This window comes from Cervus canadensis, chromosome 3 (assembly GCF_019320065.1).
Source record: "Cervus canadensis isolate Bull #8, Minnesota chromosome 3, ASM1932006v1, whole genome shotgun sequence".
Taxonomy (NCBI): domain Eukaryota; kingdom Metazoa; phylum Chordata; class Mammalia; order Artiodactyla; family Cervidae; genus Cervus; species Cervus canadensis.
In genome coordinates this window covers 23,248,155-23,271,821 of record NC_057388.1, presented here as the reverse complement: position 1 = coordinate 23,271,821, position 23,667 = coordinate 23,248,155, and the positions used below count along the sequence as shown (strand labels likewise).

General features: G+C 40.0%; 1 protein-coding gene across 2 annotated transcripts in view; it reads right to left on the bottom strand.

Moving 5' to 3' along the window:
- Window positions 1–23,667, bottom strand: part of LRRC72 (leucine rich repeat containing 72) — a 145,726-nt gene that overhangs the window by 41,248 nt on the left and 80,811 nt on the right. Inside the window, exons 3-6 of one of the 2 annotated variants that reach the window (XM_043462769.1) lie at window positions 18,968–19,121; window positions 9,739–9,933; window positions 8,184–8,373; window positions 2,602–2,675 (exon numbers count right to left, since the gene is read on the bottom strand). In XM_043462769.1, coding sequence (XP_043318704.1) covers window positions 2,602–2,675; window positions 8,184–8,288 — 179 coding nt within the window. In that variant the 5' untranslated portion in view covers window positions 8,289–8,373; window positions 9,739–9,933; window positions 18,968–19,121. Of the gene's footprint in view, window positions 1–2,601; window positions 2,676–8,183; window positions 8,374–9,572; window positions 9,934–18,967; window positions 19,122–23,667 lie in introns of those variants that run through there. The other variant, XR_006268460.1, reaches the window with a different exon arrangement.

Here is a 23,667-nt window from a genome sequence, read left to right as displayed (position 1 = left end):
CCTATTTCATGCCCCACCCCCAAATCCCCCTCCCCTCTGGTAACTGCCAACCTGCAGAGAACAGATTGGTGGTTCTCAATAACTATTTATTCAATGGCTTTAGTTTTGATTAATAATATTGACCTGAATCAGTACATTTGGGATTATGAAATGGTAATTTTTCTAATCCTCTCATTCTTTTTACATTTATTAGCTGGTACTTGGTAAAAAAAAAGATCTGTTTCTCCCCTTTCTTTCTCTCATTCCTTCTCATCTCCACCCTTTTCAGATTTGAAAGGTTTTTTCTTAAACTTTTATCATTTTTTTAATTATTCTCAGGTTATCCCAAACAGAAGGCTTTTCAAGTGGACCACCTTGTCCTTTCGACAGGTACCATTAGTCTTCAAGCACTTCCCTGACACAACAAAATATTCTGGGTTCCTTCAAAGTAACCTGTAATATATTTGCACACATAATGCATTCTCCTCTTTCACTGAAGATGTGTAGCTAATTTCTGGGATGGCACATTTGGACACTGACACACTTATGGCACTGGACAACAATGATGATACGTCAGCTCCATTTTTTTTTTCCTGTCAAAAATAAAGCCGCCATAACGTGGTAGCAGAGAAACTCAAGCCCCATTTAGAGTGTTTCTACAAGGATTCCCAGAAAAGTTATTTTCATATATTAATGCTATAAAATATCAACTGTGTCACACCACTGTCAAATTAATTTTCTCATAATAGTTGTACTGACACTCTGCTATAGGTAATATAATAAAACGGCTCACTTTTGAGGAGAATTTAACTTAAGTCAGAAAAGGTTTATTTTGCATATGAATTTGTCCTAAATTAATAACAGGCTATTACATTTTAAGGTGAGGCCAGCGGAAGACGATAGAAACTCTACTAATGACAATGACTCATGCTGACAATGATACGTCAGCTCCGTTGTTACAGGATGTGTTCTCCATGATTTCTCAAGGAAACAGTGATATGATCCTTTCCATTTTCCACGGGCAACAAAGACTTAGGCAAATAACCTGATTTACCCAGTTTATTGGCATCTGGACTGTGAAACATTTTTTGTACCTAGATGTATTATATGATAACTTAGTATTCTTAGGATACAAAATGTATTATCCTTGAATTGAGAAGACCACTAATTATCCACTGTCATAAAATCAATATTTCCATTTTTCTAGTGTTTCAAAGCTTTTCCTATTGTTATCTACTTATCCTAATGATCAATAGTGTACAGTTGTTAAAATCATGAAAGGTTTAGAGATGCAATCTTTTGAAGACAAAAAAATATTTATTGTTATTGTAAGACAAACTGGTCTATAGAGAGGATCAAAGCATGACCTTAAGTTTGTCAGAATTGCCTACCATATTTGCTCCATTCTAAAAAGTTTATTTTTTAAAATCTTAAATTTGTTAGCTATTTAGTCTCTTACTACGAAGAGATTCAGGGTCATTACAAAGATAACTATTATTCATGGCACTAATGAACTAAAACACATTTAATATTTCACAAAATAAATATGTTTATTAATAAAAGATTTCCTCAAATCACCAGAGAAAAAGTGATTAACTTCATTGATAAAGTAGGATGTTTTCTTTAAAAAGTAGCTAAGTTCTGAATATTAAGTACCAGTAGAAATATGCTAAGTCTCTTTTAAAATAATACCTGGAATTCACAGAGATCTAAAGGTATGAAAGAGGAGAAAGAAAAGTTAGGAATACGATCACTGTTATGAAAATGCCCAGTGTAGCTACATAGGCATCACTGGTGCACTAGTAAAACCTGTGCTCTCAGCATCCAGCCAAGCACAGACTCCGCCTTCCACCTGGACTCTACCCCAGGCCCTGTGACTCGCTCTGAAGAAGAAGGACTCATTTTGCTGCCTGCCACGTTGAGAAGTCAGAGTGGAATCAAAGGAAATTGTCACATAAGGGAGAAGTTCTCCCACTTACCAGTAAAATTAGTATGAAGGTTATTGGCTAGTGGTTATAGCATAATCGGGGCTATTATTTTAGTACAGTGGTATAATGAGTCGTTATCCTTTAGTCACAGTAGTAATACTAACTGCACTAATGCTGATTGTTTACTGAGTACCAGACCCTTCCCTACTCTCAATTAACTCACTTAATCTTCACAATGGCCCTGTGAAACAGGTAGTACTGTTATATGTAGGCAATAGGTTTGCCAGATAAAATACAGGATCCACAGTTACATGTGCATTTCAGAGAAACAACAAACGTCCCAATGTGATGTGGGACATATTTATACTAAAAAAATTATATTCATTTGTTTCTCTGAAATGCACATGTCACTGGTATTCTATATTTATATTGGCTAAACTGACCACCCTAATAGGTTTATGACATGCACAGGATCATCCAGTTGGAAGAGAGAGAACTGGGATTCAAACTCAGCCTGACTCCATAGTCTTTGTTTTTATCCATTTCAGGATCCTGCCTCTCCAATAGAGACTGTGAATGCCAACAAACATGGGCTACTTGCCAGTCCACACAAGGGGAAAACAATGAAAGAGAACATTTGAATCTATGAAACATAACATGATGCTCTTCTCTTTCTTACATAAAGTACACTTACTTTTGAGAAAGAAACAGCTCAAAGACATCAGCATCCCTCTTGTGGCCACATATCTTTAGCTGCTCTTCAATTGCCTGATAACATATAATTAATCTGTCAAGCCACATTCCACTGAGCAGAAATACTGAGACATTTGCAGTCAATAACAATAATGTCTACAAAAAGATCAAAAGAAAGGTGAATATGGAGGCAACTACTCTAAACTGATAAATTCCAACACAATTCAACATTACTTAATCATTTTTGTGGTTGAATTTCATTATCCTTAATCCTGAGCACAGATGTGTAAATAAATTTTAATCAAGAGAAAAAAAAATGTGCGTGTGTACTTATATACCAAAAACAAGCTTTTTATTCTCCATGAGGAAGAATAATTTGGTCTTTAAATATCTGTAAATATTTCTTTAAGCATGAAGGACTGATATTTGGTAGGTTTTCCGTTTTCACAGAAGACAGTGTCAAGGTTGGAGATGGAAGGAGAAGAGTATAATGTACCCTATAAGTTCTCAATAAATGTCAGACAAATGAATGAATGAGTGTATGAATGTTATTTTTTTTCCTCTGCAAAGAAATAGTGTCTTCATGTTTCAAGAGTTACTAATATACTTGGACCATGGGAATTTTTGGAGGAGAAGAAGCAGTTTTTATTCCCATAGGTTTTTTGTTTGAAAATACATATCCAACAACAGTTATTTAACTGCTTTGCTTTTTCTTCTTAAATTTTTTACTAAATTACAAAATAACATTTATAGGCTATGTGGTCTAAGATGATATGGAAAAATTAAAGACCATCTATAATTTGTCAATGAAGGAGTAATGCTAATAAGACACAGCAGAAGTGGAGAGTATAATCATTGCACTTGTGGAATCTGACAAACACTGTAATTATCAGGGTCAAAGCAATCACCAAATTTCAGAAATTTCAGCCTGAATTTGTTGTGGGTGGTGAGGTTTTAATGTCAGTAAGTGATTTATGGATTTTTGGACACTGGTTTTGTTATTTAGTAGGGGACATTAAAAAGTTAGATTTAATGGGATGAACAAGTATCTAGAGGTGAGGAAGACAGATATCCCAGGGATGGAGAAGAGCTGCTAATTTATACCCCAAACTTTCTTTGTGACCCTGTTAGACAAGTTGGATCTTGGGGCTTGGAGAATTTATTGGTTCAGGTGTAGGCATTTCCATTAGGGTATTTTGTGACCATGATAAATGAGCTGAATCTGGAGTTTGAAAAAACCCCATTAGACATCCACATCTGGGTATTTTAATTTAAACATTGAAACCATCAGCTTGTACTATACACAGTCAATCTCAATTTTGCCAAAGTGTTTTGAATGTTAAAGCTTGGTCAAAGTATAATTAAAATTTTGCAGCTATCCATTAAAATTACAAGATGGCTTCTAACAATCTCACAGTTTCACATCTAACACTCAGAAATACATCAGTACATACACACACAAGCAAAATGTGAATATCATTGCTCATCTCATACATACATTGTCTGTAGTTGTGAAATATGCCTAATTAATTGGAATAGGGGTTATATTAAGATGCAACTTCACAGTAGGACATATGTAGTAGCTTAAAAACAAAGAGAGATAGATGTCTAGACCTAAAAAAAATCCAAAATATAATTTTAAGTAAAAATGCCATTGGCAGTATAATATTTATATATGTAACAATAGTTTTGTTACTAACGACATTTATATGCACACAAAATGCACACACTCCAAACCATTAACAAGTTATTACTTGAGATTACAAGGGACTGTCACTTTTTAGCAAATTCCCTTTTCAATAATGTTTGAATATTTTGTGATATACACATATTAATTTAGTAATCAGAAATTAATATACATTCTGAACACTTTACTCATGGAATGAATATTTCAGGACTTAAATTTTGAAAAGAAAAAGATGAAAAAGGGAAATGAAAACTCACAATATGTAAATCACTGATGTAATTAATTATTCATTTACCCAGCTCTTTATCATGGCATACTTCCTTCCAAGCAAAACTTTCATATGAATCTGGTAACAAGAAGGTGTCATAATGCCAGAGAACTCGAAAATGCTCCAAGAGGTTTCAAGTTTCAGTGAACCCGTGGTGGAACAGTTCCAGTTCCCAATCAACAAACAACTTCACTGGCAGCATATTCCTTTCATCTAAAGAGACACAAGAATTCTTTCCCTGAACTGTTTTGTTTTTTTTAAATTGTGGTAAAATATACATAATGCCGAATTTACTACTTTAACTGCACATTTTTGTGGTAATAAGTGCATTCACATTGCGGTGCAGCCATCACCACCATTCATTTTCAGTTTTTCATCTTTCTCAGATGAAATTCTGAACCCACTACCTCTTCATTTCTTTCCCTCTCTCCTCTGTTTCTGACACTTACCCTTCTACTGTCAGTTTCCATAAATTTGTCTACTCTAAGTACCTCACATAAATGGAAGCATGCAGCATTTGTCTTTTTGTGACTGGCTTATTTCACTTAGCATAATGTCTTCAAGAATCATCTAGTTGTAGTGTATGTCAAGACTTCCTTCCTTTTAAGGCTGAATAATATTCCATTGTATGTGTATACCACATTTGGTTTTTTCATTTAGCTATCAGTAACACTTGGATTGCTTCCACTTTTTGGCTTTTGCGAATAATGCTGCTATGAATATGGGTGTACAAATATCCGAAACCCTGTTTGCACTTCATTTGAGTATATATTAATACTCAGAAGTGGAATTTCTGGATAACATGATAATTGTATGTTTAACCTTTTGAGGAACTGCCATACTATTTTTAACAATAGCTGTACGCAGCAGCATACTTTTACATGAACATTTCTACCAAAGTTTGTCCAAACAGGTCATTCAGCTATTTATTGAACCACAAACTACTGTGGTTCAGGCTGTGACTAGTTTAGTCTATGGCTAGCTAGTAAATGTAGCAACGAATCAGGTACTATGTCTATTCCCTGTAAGTAAACTTTGAATAAGAGAAGGAAGGATACACAATGTTGCAAAAGAAGGTTGCAAATGTTAAGCGCTATGAGAGAAGAAAAATACCACTCTAGTGAATTCAGAGGAGTAAGAAAGTACTGTGAACCCTGGGAACTTTGAGAGGATTTTAGGGCAAGACTGACAAGTGGGCTCAGTCTGAATGATGAGGAGAATTTAGACAAAGATTTTGATGGATGGGTGTTTTAGTTACAGGGAAGGAAGTACACAAAGGAGGGAAAGCAGGGGAAGAACGTACAAGGCATTAGGCTGGTACAGTCTTTGGCTGCAGGGAAAAGGAATACAGCAAGCAACTGTGAGGGATCCATTTTAAAAGGTGAATTGGGGTCATATACTTGTGCTCACTTTGAAATTTAGGCTCAGAAGTATGTACCTACTGCTCAAAGAAAACTTTAATGGGTCTTAAGAATTCTAACTTAAAATCACATATTTTATGTAACCTAAAATTAAATTTAATTTTGTATATATATAAATGAAACACTAACAGCATGGTAAGATCAGTGTAAGGAAGTCTAATAAAGTTCTGATTTTTCCCATGACAACTATATCAATGCTTTTAAATAATATCCAATATCAAGTTATTTTAAAATCATTTTTCCTCCTTCTCTTTTGGTGCCCTTGCTTTGTTGGGCTGTAAAAGAATGGACTTAATAACGACTGGCTAATTAATCAATGGACTCAACTCTGGGAAGTTTGCAGAGAAATATTATAGGATTTTTAAACAGGAAAAAAGATGTGACAAAGCATGCCATATCTCATGGCCTAGGGTGCAGATAGAACTGCAGACAGGAAGCAAGGTTGCCTCTGGAAAATCAAGTCAAGATCTGATAAGCCTGCCCCAGGGATAGAAGCAAGTGAGAATGAGCAGGGAACAGGGATGACATGTGAGCTACAGAGAGAATTGATGAGAACTGGCAGGTAACCGGAGGCAGAGAATAAGGGCAAGGGAAGCCACTGGTGATGATGATGATGTGATGACACGATGATGAGAAAGGTGACCGGGAGGGAAGATGCATGCAGTGGACAAAGCGTGAACCTGAGGCACTGGTGGAAGAGGTCAAGGCGACCACCAGAAAGTTGCAAGTGGGAGAGCGAATCTCACCAGAGTGTCAGGATAGGTATGTCCAGCCTGGTCGTCAGCCAGCACAGAGGAGAAAGTGGGACCCAGGGAAGACCATCCTGAAGTGTCTACATTTGGAAGGAGGAGTAGAGAGCCAAGCTGCGTAAGAAGATACATGAGGGATTGTTATAAAGTTATGAAGAGAAGCAAAAAGACAGTGGGAACAGAGAGGGAGGGTTTCAAGAAGGTAGAACTTGAATCTGCAATATTGTGTAGCATGGTAGAGAATATCACACAGAAAAGGTATTCAATTTGCAGAACAATTTCAGGAATCTGATAAGGGGAAAATGTTAGCTTTCAAATTAACTGATTGATGAAACAGGAAAATAAAAACAACCCAACACAAAACTTGGATGTAGATTGTTCTAGCATAGAGAAGAAAAAAAGCAGCTACTTCCACTGCAGATACCTTGGGATCTAGATAAAATAGAATAAAATGTTTGAAAATTGTGGGACTACTACATCCTAGAAGAATGAAGACTTTATTAAGACCTATGGAAGAAAATATCCTCACTTTGATGATTTATCTACTATAATGATTCATTCCTATACCTTCATGCAATACACATGCGTCACAAGTTAGGATTTAGTGTGAAGTTTCCATTTCATTACAGAACGTTCAGCCTTGACTAATTATCATAGCTCCAAGCCTTTCTAGACAAGCGTGAGAACTCGAGAGCACCTTGTTAGGTCCTAAATGGCACAATGCAATTGTGACTTTTTTTCATTCCCCAATCAAGGATTCTTTTAGTCATTATCTAAACTGTCCTCAACTCCGCTTGTATTGTCCCTCAAAGAACTTTTCCTCCCCAGTGTGTCAATCTGCACTTTAGGGAAACATTTGAGGGCTCTACATGTGTGTATATATATACATGTACATATATATATATATGTATATATATAGGAGGGTCAAGATTTCAAATTTATGGTGTTGTTAATCTGTGTGCCAGCAGGCATCCTCAGTTGCTTCAGTCCTGTCTGACTTTTCCTGCATTCTGTAAACTGTAGCCCTCCAGGCTCCTCTGTCCATGGGATTCTCCAGGCAACAATACTGGAGTGGGTTGCCATTCCCTTTTCCAGGGGATCTTCCTGACTCAGGGATCGAACTGTGTCTCTTACCTCTCCCCTCTCCTGCATTGGCAGGAGGGTTCTTTACCACTAGCGCCACCTGGGAAGTCCTGTTAGTCTCTATAAACTGCCATAATTATATATGCATGAGATATTAAATGGGAAAGGGTCAGTGTAAATCAATTAGTGTGGATCGGGGCAGTCCTCAAACCCCAGTCAGGAGATGACAGGCTTCTAGCCCCAGTGGAAGGTTTGGCTGGGGACTGTGATTGCGTTATCCCTTCGCCCCGGACCCCGGGGTGGCCTCCAGCGGACTGGAGCTCTGTCAGGATCCCCCGAAACGCTCCACGGTCTGAGGAAGAGGGAGATGCTTACCATACGGCTGATTTCCAGGGCAGCTTCTGCGGCCTTCACTTGGATTGCTGGGTGTCGGCAGGCACGCGGCAGATGACTGGGTTCCCTGGCCATCCGGACACCCATGCATTCCGCAGCACCTGTGGTCGACCCAGCCTGGCCCGCGGCTGACTGTTCCGGCGGTTACCAAGAGTTACCACCACCCTGTGGACTAAAAGCCAATCCGAAGTAGGGAAGATGTGAAGCCAAATCCGGACTTCTGTGACGTTTGCGCTTGTGGCCCTGCAACAGCCACTGCGTCGAACCTAGGTCTCCCGTGTTTCTCCTACGCGGGGTGCTGCATACCGCGGATGTAGGAGGGATGGCGATCGGGTAGAGACCAGAGACCACGAGTGTATCAGACGGCCCCAATGAAGTCACCCAGTAATAATAACTCTATTGAGATCTGAATATTAGAAAATTTAGGTTTCTGAAAAGTAGATGTGTGTGAAACCACAGCACCTGTGAAGGGTAGGAGTGAGGCAGGGCCTGGTGGAGCCCTCCTGGAGCTTAATGCAAAAGGGGAAAAAAAAAATCAGTACCAGTGAGACTGTCTTTATTTTAAAATTTGACATTTTTGTTCATCATGTGTGTTTTGCATTAATTTTTATTTTCTGAAAAGAAATATTGCATTAAGATTTCTTTTGTTAAGCTGAGCCACTATTTGGCCAGTCTCATCCAATCTTGAAGACCTTATGATTTTATTTATATGAATTTGGTTTTCCTCTAGCTTGGGAAACTTTTGGAGGCTGGAGGTTTTTTTTTGTTTGTTTTTTTTTTTTGGCCAGGACCTAACACAATGAATTTAATAACAATTGATTCAATTGAATAGGTTGGTTTCTTGGCACCAAATCTGAACTTGAGATCTAAGAATTAAATGTAATTTTTTGAAACGGATCAAGCTACTTGCATTAAAAAGTCTTGGTATTGGAATAGAGCATTAAAAAAGGTCTCAGTGAAGGAGTCAAAACACATTCTTTCTAGAACTTTTTATAAATATTTGAGTATAAATAATTTTTATAAGTACTTGAGCCTTTTGGGGTGGGTGGATAAAAGTTCTTCTAGGTACCATGGGGAAAGTAACCATCTGAGAACCATTGTTTAAATAGTTTCTAACCCAGGAATAAAAATCAGATGAAAGAAATGGTCCACTGAGAAAAGCTATAAAATAATTTACTAGCATCTTGTCTCCCATCTTTGCTGTTAATATGTATGACAGCTTTCCAGATATCATTTATTAATATGCTACACAGAAAAATGGAGATGCATACTCCTAGGTCAACTTTGTACATTAGACAAATGTGAGTTTTACAACCACAGGCTATTTACTTTTAGAGAGCATCTTAAAGAAGTAAACTACTAACCAGTTAATTTCTACTAAAATCACATTTAAATATTTTATTCTGAAATCTCATCACTTTACACTGATTCAGAGGAGAAAATAAATTTTAAACAGAGAGCTCTGTTCTTAGGAAAGGAACTCAGAGACTCATCTATTAAGAGGTCTTTATATGTTCCCTCTTCAAGAAAAATTTACCATTTAATTGATTGCAAGGACTAAAATAATGCAAGTTTAAAATGAAATGTGAAAGATGGGGATTAGTGAAGGCACTTCTTGATTCTTCCTAGATGTCTTCACACACTGGTGGTCTACAGAAGAGGTACCTGTAGCCAAGTGAACAGAGAGAACTTTTACCTCCATTTGATGGGATTATAGCCTGAGGAATCCAGCCTGAAATTTAAAAAATTCATGTAAAATGTACATTCTCCTTTATAACAAATTTTATTTCAATATAAAAATAAAGTGACTCCCCCTAACTCCCCTCAAATCTTTGAGTAATATTTACATTGAAGCAAGACACCCTGTGTTTATCCTGTGGCTTTGCCTCCCTGGCATGCTGCCATTGCCTACAGGGCTAAGCATATCCCGGTTTGAAAGCTCTATCATATCATGTATGTGGATTTGGATAAGAAAAAAATCCTTGTGTTCCAAGTCAGGGCATGTGGAGTTTAGTCTCAGTTCTGAAATTAACTATCTGTTGGCCACCTTCTAGTCACTGAATGTCTCTGAATCTCAGTTTCTTCAACAGTAAAATGAAGAAGCTGAAAGTTTACTTCAAAAAATCCATTATTTAATTACATTCTCCCAGACAGGTAGAATGCATTGTTCACAGAATAAAAAGTTCTCATTGAGATGTTGACATGCAATTGTTTCTCAAGAATAATTTGCTAGTAAAAAAGTGTGTAAGAAAAAAATTATGCATGTAATGGCCATCATAAAATCTACATAATTTTAAAAAAAATTCTCTTCCTAATTTGTCTTGAATAATTACCACCCATTCCTACTGTATACAATGACCATAGAATAAGTAATACATCAGTTACTATCAAATCGCATTCTTTTATGTATACCTTTTTATGATATATGATGCCATTCTTTACCACGGAACCCCCTGGGAAGTTAAAAGCTGTCTTCTTTGCTCTCTTCTCCCTGGCTAATGCCTGTTGCCTCCAGACTTTGAATAAACATCATTTCTGAATCTATCTCCAAAAGTACCCCTTCACTGACCTCCAAGGTCCGGCCCAGAATGCTATCACTTGATGCAGCCATTTCCACTTCATCTTTACATACCTGTTTTCTCTCAGAATTCACACACAACCCTCAAAATACCTTCCTGTAGAGGAATAAGAAGTGATTCAAGTTTGGAAACATGCTGTATTGTCTGGAAAAGCTAGAAACCTCTAGGCAGAATCCCAGCTTAATCGAATGATATAATTTTCAGTTCCAAACCTGAATTTGCTTCAGTGTGATTTCACATCTTCTCCCAAGAACCTATCTAAGCTCTGCCCATTCCCTCCTATAGCCACCTTTTCACTATCCTTTACACCTGGGGCATCACATGTCCGTTAGGGTCACAGAGGGGGCAAGAACTCCAGAGGGGTTCATCCACTTGTCCCTCAGTGGAGTGCATGAGCGTGGTGGGACATGAGTCCAGTAGAAGACCTGAGCAGTGTCCTCTAAATCAAGGAGCCTAGGGCAGAAGTCCCCTTGCCTGAAATTAGAGGTGATACTGGGTGGAATTCACACAACTCACAAATACTAATTTTCATTATAGCACTTCATTGTGTAATGTCATTGAATTTACTAACCCTTCTCTTGCTATGCTCAGTTTTGACTTGGTGAGTTATTGATAGACGTTTATCTTAAGCTAGCAGAGAAGTCTTGTTAATGCTATTAAGAATGCTGCATTTACATAGAGAACAGACTTAGGGACAGGGCAGCAGGGAGGGAAAGAGACGGTGAGACGAATGGAGAGAGTAGCACGGAAACATATACATTACCACACGTTAAGTAGATAGCCAGCGGTAATTTGCTATGTGACTCAGAGAACTCAGACTGAGGCTCTGTGACAACCTGTAGTGGTGGGATGGGGTGGAGGGTGGGAGGGAGGTTCAAGGGGGAAGGGACATATGTATACTTTCGACTGATTCATGTTGATGTATGGCAGAAACCCACACAGTATTGTAAAGCAATTATCTTTCAATTAATAATAAACATATGAATATAAAAAAGAATGTTGCATTTTATCACACATATGATGTAGCAATCAGGCATTTCAAGCATAAAGTCTCTCTCTATATACATGTGTGGCTGTATCTACATGTATATATATGTGTGTGTATATATTTATGTGTGTGTGCGTGCTAAGTCGCTTCAGTCGTGTCCGACTGTGTGTGATGCTATGGACTGCAGCCTGCCAGGCTCCCCTGTCTATGGGATTCTCCAGGAAAGAATACTGGGGTGGGATGCTGTGCCCTCCCCTAGGGGATCATCCAGACCCAGGGACTGAACCTGTGTCTCTTACATTTCTTGCATTGGCAGGCAGGTTCTCTACCACTAACACTACTTGGGAAACCCAATATATGTATGCATACACATGTAAACACATGCGTGTGCATGCATGTATGTATATATTCATACAAATGCACACCCATGTGCGCACCCCCCCCCCACACACACACATAGCAGGCAAACTCTACAATGCCCCCAGTGATCCTACTGGTTTTCACATCCTTGTGTAATTAATTCTCTCCCCTTGTGTGTAGGCTGGACTTTGGACTCACTCCAAATGAACGGAATATGGCAGAAGGGCAGGCTATCACTTCTGAGGGCAGATTACAAAAAGACTATGACTTCTGTCTGGGGCACCTTCTCCCTTTTTCTCTGGCCCACTCTGAGGTAAACCAGCATCCTGTTGTGAGCTGATCTATAGGGAGGCCCATATAGCAAGGTATTGATGTCTCTGACCAACAGCCACAGCAGCCCCGAAGCCTGCAATGGTCACATGAGCCAGCTTGGCAGTAGATCCCCCAGACTGGAGCCTTGAGATGGTCACAGCCATGCAGCCTCCTGAGAAACTCAGCCAGAGTCACCCAGCGGAGGCACACCCAGATTCCTGACATTCAGAAATGGAGATAATAAGTGTTTGCTGTTTCAGCTGCAAACGTTTTGAGGTAATTTGCCGTGCAGCAATAGGTAATTATAAACACGTATGTAGATTATTGGGGTTTCCCAGGTAGCGCTAGTGGTAAAGAACCCTCCTGCCAATGCAGGAGATGCAAGAGATACGGGTTCAATCCCTGGGTCAGGAAGATTCCCCGGAGGAGGGCATGGCAACCCACTTCAGTATTCTTGCCTGGAGAATCCCGTAGACAGAGGAGCCTGGTGGGCTACAGCCCAAAGGGTCGCACAGAGTTGGACATGACTCAAGTGACCTAGCGTGTACACATGCATGTATATTATTATGTATTATATATAATATGCACATTATATATATCAATATAGTTGTACAGCAGAAACTATACAACACTGTAAAGCAATTATATGCCAATTAAAAATATATACATAAAAATTTTAAAAAACTGACAAAACACATCAAAAGAAATAAACCAATATCAGTATCAATTTAAAACCTCAGAAGACCAGAAAGATACATTTCAATGATCAAATTCAGTCTTTTTCAAAAGAATTCTTGCTCCTGTCACCTTATGTCATAAACACTTGACAAAATTTCCATCCTGACAATTTCAGATTAGTATTTAAATCTGGAAAGACTGATATATTCTTGGAATGTTATCTGCATGCAACTACATGTTTAAATGTAAAAATAAATTTAACTCTTTTATCATAATAGACAATGATTTAGTTGGAGGATTGTTATTAAACTACAACTGAATCTAAATTGAGTATTGACATAAAAAAATACCATCTTCCAGAATAAATACTACTAGCAAGTCAATAAATATTTTCTCATCTTCTTACATGAAAACTTTTTCAAATGTGCTATATATTTAAAAAATGTAGTGGGACAATGAAAGCACTATTATTTTGTCAAGTTTGAGGTGTTATTTTGGAGCTGGGTTTCATGTCTGTTAACATATAGGCTTCTTTGTGACTCTTTCTAACTTAAGCATCTGAACCTGCTGGAGTTTTCTTCTTCACACTCCCATAATTTAAACATTTCATAATAAGGACTCAGCTTGAAAGTCATTTCCCTTTTTGACCTGGATTATTTCCGTAGAAGATCCGTGTTAGCAGTGGCATCTGGGATTCTTGGAGATAGTTTCTTTGTTGTTCTTGTCTACAAAGTGGCAGAGAGACTCCCAAACTAGCTCCAAGCAGCCTGAGTTACCACAGGCTACACTTAGGCAATCAAGCCATTGAAACTGCATTTTCACTGCATGAGGTAGCTACATCAGATGATCTGACGTCCTTCATCAATGTATTCATTCCTTCAGCCAGTCAGACGCTAAAACTGACTAAGCCCCTACCATAAACTACATACTCTGCCAGGGACTAGAGGATGTGAATGAGATTCACTCCAAGAAATGGTTGTTAGGAAGCAAATCTCATGGGTATCCACACCTTTAAACACATTAATTGTAGTTCGTTCTACTTTGATATTACCTGGCATTCGAGTAGATCTATTTGCTTAGAGTGTGAAGTGTTTCAATTACCTTTGTAAATAATTCCAAACTGTGTTATTGACCATCTTGACTGTGTACTCTTTGTAGACTTTATTCAGCTGCTAGATATTTTACTAGCAATGCTTTCATTACCACTTCTTCCCACAAAACAAAGACAAAAGATCAATAATTATTTTAATTAGAGATACTATGTATTGCAAAGTAGTTCAGAAAAACCTTTTTTATAAAAAGTACAAAGGCATTGAGAGATTTTGCATTGAAAGTACATCTAGAATTTCAGAAACTGATCTTTGCTTCATGAATTCATTTTAGATTATAACAGAGGAAAAATTGGTTTTCCCAATTAGGGTATACTTTCCATGAAGTTTGGCCAGTTTTTGTAAATTTGGATAGGAAAAGTAGACTAACAGTTAATTTTGGCTTTTCCCAATTCTTCCTTTACTTAGAGATCTGACTAAAGCAGTAAGAAGCAGGAGTCCAGCTAAAGGCCACTAGATTCCTGTGTGCTAAGTTGCTTCAGTAGTGTCTGATTTTTTGTGATCCTGTGGGTTGTAGCCCACCAGGCTCCTTGTCCACGAGGATTCGCCAGGCAAGAATACTAGAGTGGGTCGCCACGACCTCCTCCAGGGGATCCTCCTGACCCAGGGATGGAACCTGTGTCTCCTGCATTGCAGGCAGATTCTTTCCCACTGAGGCGCTGGGGCACTATATCGGTGACAGATGTTGGGGGCTGTTGCAGTCATGGACAATTAAAAACAGGTGAGGGGATAAGGAGAAGCAAGTGGGAGAGAACAGAACAAAGAAGTAAAAAAATGGGGGAGATAAAGAGTGGAAGGGAAGGTGCAGAGAGGAGGTGAGGAGCAGGAGATAGAGAAGAAAAAAGGGAAAAGAAACAGAAAAAACTGAGAGAGGAAAGAAGGGGGAGAGCAGAGGGAAGGAACACACTGTGATTAGGAATTATGTTGTCATTTGATCACTATCTTTTGAAAAGAGATGTTCTTCACTGGGGGCACAGCTTCATTCCCAATCCTGTGGCCCAGTGAGGCTGATAATCATAGTCTTTAAACTCCCAGCATTAAGGGTAGGTACATGATCTGAGACAGGCTAAGCAGAATAATTGTAACTAAGGGGAAAAGGAGGATTTCCTTTCTTGTGGTAAATCTATGCAGTATAAGACTTGGAATTAGTATCACTTGCTGCCTCGATACCTGAAACCCGGAAGCCCTCACATGACCTAAGTGTACATTCTCCTCCCTGCTCTGCGTTCACAGATAAGGACCCCTGGTCAAGCAATCCTCCTTATCAAGCAGACCAGGTACAATTGCTACTTACTCCTAAGCAGCAGATTTCAGTTCCTTGCCAGCCCACAGAATTAGCCAAACAATCTAATCACATCCTTGTGTGGGAACCAAGGCACCCCACCCTCTTATTCCTACAAAGCCTGCCTCCCACAGCCTCTGGTTGTTCCCTCCCACAGTCCAAACTAACCTGTGAGGAGCCATCGATCTGTTTTCTACAGTGGCTGCACCACCTCACTTCTACCAGCAACGTATGGGTTTGAATTTTTCTACTCCTCACCAACACTCGTTATGATTTTAATTTGCATTTCTCTAATGACTAATGGATTCCCAGGTGGCATAGTGGTAAAGAATCCGGCTGCCACTGCAGGAGACCTAAGAGACTCAGGTTCAAGGTCGGGAAGATCTCCTGGAGTAGGAAATGGCAATCCACTCCAGTGCTCTTGCCTGGGAAATCCCATGGACGGAGGAGCCTGGTGGGCTACAGTCCACGGGGCCACATTGTGTCAGACACGACTGAGTGAGTGAACACAGCACAGCAACGACCAATGATGCTGAGTATCATTTTCACATGCCTGTTGGCCGTTTGTGTATCTTCTTTGGAAAAATGTGTATTCAAGACCTTTGCCCACTTCTTGATTGGTTTGTTTTTCAGCTGTTGTGTTTCTTGCATATTCTGAATACTATACCCTTGTCAGACATGTGGCTTGCAGTGTATTCCTCCATTCTATAGGTTATCATTATAATCTGATAGTTTTTTCTACTATTTCTACTCCTCTAATTAATGCTAATTAGAATTCATCCTACATGTATTATTTTTGAGTATTCATTGTTTTACCCTACTCTTATAATGAGAGGTTTGGTTAAAAGCCACCAAGTTAGAATAGGGTCTGCCTGACCTACCTCCCTGGCTTATAGTTTTTGGTCTAAAGGCGGGGATTTAAGCTTACCCAGACCTCACAACTCTAGCCACAATTATCGATCCATCACACTAGTTAGGCCAATCAGAATCCTTCTCTAGGATCTTTTCACTATCATTAAACCGTTATTTATGAACCTAGAGACTGCCACCAGCCATGCTTCTTTCTATATAGAAAGTGGATTTACAGTAGAAGAAAATAAAACTAACATACAGAGACTTCCCTGGTGGTCCAGTGCAAGGGGCATGGGTTCAGGGAAGTTCCACATGCGGCATGTCCAAAAAATAATTAAATAAAAAGGCTTTATTCACTTAAAAAAAAAAAAACTAATATACAGAGCAAGAGAAGATCATGTCTAACGGCATTTGAGCTCTTGGTGCTAGCTAGCTTTATGCCTGTTTCCATTGCAGTTTGGTTATGTGGGTCAATATACTTTTCTTTCTGTTTAAGCTGGTTTGTATTAGATTTCTCTACTTTAAATCAAGAATATGACCAAGTTTGTTGATGTGGAATATTATCCTGAAGGTGTACCTTATAACATCATGGCATTTTCACATATACATGGCATTTCTTGGATCAACAGCCTGCCCACACTGACTCTAATTTTTACTGTAACACTTGCCCAGAGTTTTCCTCTATTGATCTCCCTTGCCCCATTCCTCCCCCAAATTAAGAACTAATAAGAAAAATTTGAAATAATTCCTCTTTTTTCTCTCTCTAAAAATTTATGTTAAAAATATTGGACAGATGCCAAGAGCTTGAAGTACAGCTGCATTTTGTGAATTAATTAAATATCATAATCCTGTTTGCAGTCTCTATTAGTAACAGGAATGAATGTTATAAAAGGAGCATTTACTAAAAGGAATGTGTTGTGTGATTTAATGTATGCTAAATGTAGGTGGTCTAAAAATATTCTACTGCATTCCTACCTTTACTAACAAACTTTTGACATACTGTCACTAAAGTGTGAATACCATTAGACAAAGGAAGTCAACTAAGCCCTTTATATGACAATATTTTAAATAATCTTTTCTATATTTTCTAAGTCAGATTGTATAGCTAGTTGATTCAGCTACCTATTGTAATGTTAGTTGGTGGGAAATGTCATGCATCCTGTCTTTGGAATGATTACATACATTCCTTTTCAATTTCCTTTTGTTGAGTTTTGTTATATTTTGTATTATGGCCTTAGTAAGTAGGATGTCTTTGGGGTGAAGAAAATCCCTTATTTCCGATCTTTGTCGTTTACAAATTAATGACTCAAAGTATTACAAGTGCACTCCCATAACTGTTTATCTTGCTGTGGCCCACGGTGAAAATGACTTCTACTATCAAAATTATTCTGTTCTTTGACATGATCCCTTGGTATTTGGGGGTTCTGTTTTCTCTAAAAGTTCAGGAATTCCCTGTCAGAAGTCCTTTGACAAGAAAATTTACTAAGAATATTATTGGATTGGTAAACTTGACAGTTTCTTTGCTAAAAAAAGGATAGCTTCCACAGCTTAACTTCTCACCCTATGGCTATTTTGTTCCCTCTTGCCATATTTTTTTCCTATACAATTATTAATCAAATAAGCTATTTTTTTAACTTTATGTAGTTACTTAGATATGGATCACACCTAAACTGTAGGTAGCCACGGCAACATAACAAGCTCACACTCTGTATTAATGAAGAACATTTAAGAAGCTTCATTTAACTGGTGGAATGACCCTGAGGCAGTTGTCTGGAGTTCCACATAAGAGCGACCCACTGGAAAATCATAAAATCTGGCTGTGTCTTTTTCCCAGGACAGTGTCTAAGCCCTGGATCTTATATTGTTTATCTATAAATGATCTTGGGTTTTGCTTCCAGTCACCCAGTGTCTTGGTCCTTCTGATTTGTCATGCACAGAGCCACTAGCAGACTCACTGGCAGTGACAGGTGCTAACTATGGAGCAAAGGTGTAGTTATCAGGTAGGATGTCTTTTATTACAGCACCCGGACACTAGGCTCTATTTGTTCAAACAGTTAAGAAATGCCTTGCCTCTGTAACAAGAAGCCCAAAGGAAGAGCAGTTCTGCGCTCTATACAGTCAGGACCAGGGCTCCAGAACTCTGCTCGTTTTAAATGCTGTACTCCTCTAAGTCAGCTTTCCTTTCAGGTTGCTTCCTTCTGACACAGGACAACAGTGGCAGCTCTGGGTTTCACATTTTGATGTATTACTATTGAGAGGAGTAAGAGGGGCTACTTATCATCATCACCTTCTGAGAGTGAAAACCTTTCCAGGAGCTCTCCTTTCCTGAATGCATCCTTCTGGGTGTCCTGGGCCTGAAAGGTGTCATAATGCCTCCTAAATGCTGGCCAGGGGGGTGGTATTGCTATCATTCATGGACAGTTAAGGTCCACCTTGAAGCCCAGGTTGCCCTGCCAGATGGTCTCTCCCCTCACTCAGACTGACAGTCCACCCGGGTCTGCTGGATGCCCACCTCCGCCTGCTGGAGCTCCTACACCACCCCCTAGGCTGCCTCTTTCCACAAGGACACGCTCCTTACCTGGCTTGAACTCTGACACTGCACCCACCTGCCATGCCACGAGGCTTCTCCAGAAATGAGAGAGGCTCTGAGTCCTCCGTATGGGCCAACTCCATGCACCAATGAGTTCGTCCCCCAGTTCAGGTTCTGACACCCCTGCCCTCCGTCACCTCACGGAGACTGACTGCTTACCCAGTGACAGTCTGTTCCAACAAGAGTTAAAACCTTGCTCAGATGCAACTTTTATAGCAGTCTATTTAAAGAAGCAAGTTGATATGACAAATAGCTATGTACAAAGTTAAAAAAAAAAAGCTATGAGATTTTTCCACTCAGAGGAAAAAAAGATGGGAGTTGTCAGAACAGAAAGCTGTGACCCTGCATGCACACTGTTGCTATAGTCCCTACAGATAATACAGGTGGTTTTCATAAGTTAAAACATATATAACCATTTCTCCATCTTATCAGCAATATCTCAAGTTACAGAAACAGAAAATAGCTATTTAAAATGACATTTTAAGTTTAAAGCCTATGTAGTGATATTTATCAACTGGAAATATAAAAATAAGCACCTGACCCTGTTTTGCCATAAATTAATTAAAAATGTCTCGGTACTTCTGATCAGTCCCCTACCACAATTTCATCACTCCTGTGACCAGAAGGCAACTTTGAGTGGCAATAAACCTTTTATGTTGCTGTATTACCTGCAAGATTTCCACAGCAGGCTCAGTTTACAGATGTGAGGACTGAGGCACAGACATTTAAGTAACAGATCCAGGGTCACACAGCTGTAAGTGGGACAGGCAAGACCCACCCCCATGAAGCCTAGCTCCCTTGCCTTTACAGTTCCTAGTGTATGATCGTCTGGGGACGAAGCACATGACTGTGATATTATCTCTAATAGGAGAAATCTAAGAGACAACCAGAGAGGGGAAAGGATTTTTGAATCATCTGTCCTGTGGAAATTAAACAGCTGTAAAAGAATGATGCAATAGAGTCACATTTACCAATGAGGAAAGATGTTTAGTTTATCATACAATGTTTGCTGTAAAAACTGAGTCAGGACCATCTACAGATTATAAAGAGAGTGTTTGTATAAACCTATAAATGCCCCAAGCAGGACTGGAAAGATTCCCAGCAAATTGTCCACAGTGTCAGTCTGGGAGAGCAGACTTGGGAAGTGAATTTCAATTATGAGAGAACAGAATTTGGATTGAGATGAGGAATCTCAGGGGGTGGAGGTAACTCAACACAGAACAGAAAGGGGAGGCCAAACAGGCCACCAGAGAGAGAGGAACACCCAGGAGGTCCGTGCTACCCAAGGAGTGGGGTGGATTCCACAGGCCAGAAACTGAGGTCTCCCCTGTCTCAACTGTATGCAGGGAAATCAGCTGCCCTGATCAACTTCCGGATGATGTCAGGCATACCTGGGCCACGTGTGCTCACCAGGGTCCTTCCCCTTTATAGGGTTAAAAGGCACCCCTGCCTACCAGCCTATGACAGGTAAATTATGGGTCTCTCAACTAGACAGAAAAACTCAAAGTGGAGTAAGAGACACAGAAGTCCACCAGGCTCCTCTATCTATGGGATTCTCCAGGCAAGGATGCTGGAGAGGGTTGCCATGCCCTCCTCCAGGGGATCTTCCCGACCCAGGGATTGAACCAGTGTCTCTTTCGTCTCCTGCATTAGCAAATTCTTTACCACTAGTGCCATCTGGGAAGCCCTGTTGCAGGTTAACCATCCCTTAATCATGAATGGTCTACTGAGAACATTCTGACCTGCTTTCTGTTTAACTTCCTTCAGGAGAAGTCCAGGAACCTCCATCATGTACTAGGAAGGCGGCTGATGCTGGGGGTGAACACTGGAATGAGACTCAGTTCTTAGCCTGCTTTAGTGAGTAGCCAGGCTTAATCTGCCAGTCTGCTGCCTTTGAACCTTGTGGTGTTGCATTTGAGAGGCCACATTTTCTTTCTGACCATGAGTGAAGACACCATCCAGAATGCAGAGCCACCTGGGTAAGGCTCAGAGACCTGAACCCCTCCTGCCATGTTGACTTCGTCTACTTTTGCACCAGTCACTGAGTAATATTTGTCACCATATGGGTAACACCGGGCTTCCCTGCTGGACTTAAACTGTAAAATGGTCAGAACCTATCCTCATACATCCCAGGCCATGTGCCCAGGATCAAGGGAAGACTCAGCCTGGCTCCTCTGGGCAGCTCTCTCTAACTGGTCACAATGTCCAGAGCATGCTGGGGAGAATCCAGGGGTCTGGGAAAGGGGGAAGGTCCCCATGCTTAGATTCTCCATTGCTGCACTCTGAGGGTGGCCCCAGGATGGGAGAGGACAGGACATCAGGGCATCTCCCAAGATGACATGATGGTTATCATCATGTGGTCTTACTTCTTAGCAAATTTACCAGAGAATCTCACTGATGTTAAGCATTTTCCTAAACCAATCCAGCTTTTCAGCAAATGTCAAAGACATTTTGAGTGAAATTGAGTGACTTATGGAAGTTAGGAACCTGATGAAATTAAAATGGAAACAATTTTATGCAGAAAAAAGCCCAATTGAAATTTTGACTGGGTTGCACTAAATTTATAGGTTAATATAGGGAAAATCCAGATCAATATAAACGATTAAGACTTTCCATGTAGGTATGAGAGTTTGAAATGTTACCCTATTTCTTGAGATTGTTAATTCAGCGGACAAGGCCATCCTTTTGCCCTTCTTCTTAAAAAAAGTTGTTTTTTTTTTAAACTGATGGCTATTTGTTGTTAAACGTGATATTGGGACTTCCCTGGTGGTCCAGTGGTTAAGAATCTGTCTGCTAATGCAGGGCACTCAGGTTTGTTCCCTGGTCTGGGAAGATTCCACATGCCTTGGGGCACCTAAGCCTGTGCACCACAATCAATGAGCTCACGACCCGCAACTACTGAAACCCTTGCACCCTGGAGCCCATGCTCTGCAATGAGAAGCCGCCAGAGTGAGAAGCCCATGCCTCCCAGAGAGGAGCCCCTGCTCCACACAACTAGAGAAAGCCTGCGCACAGCAACAAAGACCCAGCACAGCCAAAAACAAATACATGTTTTAAATAAATAAATACATGATACTGGACATAGGCGGGATTTGTACTTGATCTTAATTGAAGTAAGACTTCTGAAGCAATTTAATAAAGTGGTGACAGCATCATTTCCATAAAGTTAGTGAATCATTTGACTATGGAAGCTTCTTACTTGGTGATTTTGAAATGATTAACAGCAAGTTAGTCATAGTCCTTCTGATAAATGATAATATTACTCTTACCTCTCTTTCTTCGTATTCTTACTTCTCACAAGAGTTTTATTTACCCCAAAATATTTGTTTAAACTCTTTTATGCTAAAGAGCTATTTTAGGCCCTAGGGACACATCAGAAAAAATAAAAGAGAAAATTCCTTTCCCTCATTACATTCTGGTGGGTACACCCCAGCTATATAACATGGTATTGTTGCTGGTGCTGTTCATTCGCTCAGTCATGTCTGACTCTTGGCGATTGGACTGCAGCACACCATGTTTCCTTGTCCTTCACTCTCTCCCCCAGTTTGCTCAGGTTCATGTCCACTGAGTTGATGATGCCATCCAATCACCTCATCCTCTCTCATCCCCTTCTACTCCTGCCCTCAATCTTTCCCAGCATCAGGGTCTTTTCCAGTGAGTAAACTCTTCACATCAGGTGGTCAAATATTGAAGCTTCAGCTTCAGCATCAGTCCTTCCAGTGAATATTGAAGGTTGATTTCCTTTAGGATTGACTGGTTGGATCTCCTTGCAGTCCAAAGGATTCTTAAGAGTCTTCTCCAGCACCACAATTTGAAAGGATCAATTCTTTGGCACTCAGCCTTCTTTATGGTCCAACTCTGACATACATACATGACTACTGGAAAACCATAGCTTTGACTAGATGGACGTTTATCAGCAAAGGGATGTCTCTGATTTTAATAAGCTGTCTGTGTTTGTATATCTTTATCCGTAGCTGTTTCCATGAAAAAAAGAAAACTTGACTGTTTCTCCATGATGATGTGGAGATATGATAAGGGACTCATCATATTTCTAGCCCTCTTACCTTCTCAGCACATGGTTAGATTACACTTCCTTGGTCCCTTCTCATTGCATGGGGCCAGGTGACTAGCTACAGCCAGTGAGCTGTGAATAGAAACAATTCGGGTCATTTCTGAATGGGAGCATTTATATAACAGTGCAAGATCCTCCATGACATTTCTTTTGCTCTGACATGAGAATGTCAGCCTCTGAGACGGTGGCTGCTTCATCAGTCTGGGTTCCTGAATGACTGTCACCTCCTCCCAGTGGACATGGTGTGTGACTGAGACACTTTGTGGTATTGATCCTCTGAGGTTTTGTAGGGGAGGCAAACTTTTTTACTGCAGTGTAGCTCAGTCTATCTGGACGGATACAGCGTGTTCAAAGGAGAACAACAGGAAGAATTTTGTATTAGGACCTGTGAGCAAGTAGGTGCCGAGTTATACTTGTGTGCTAAGTTGCTTCAGTCGTGTCCAACTCTGCAACACTATGGACTATAGCCCACCAGGCCCCTCTGTCCATGGTGGAGTGGGTTCCCATACCTTCCTCCATGGGATCTTCCTGACCCAGGGATCAAACTCACGTCTCCTGCATCTCTTGCGTCGGCTGGTGGATTCTTTACCACTAGTACCACCTGGGAAGCTTGCCAAGTTATACTTGCACAGTATAATTAGGCA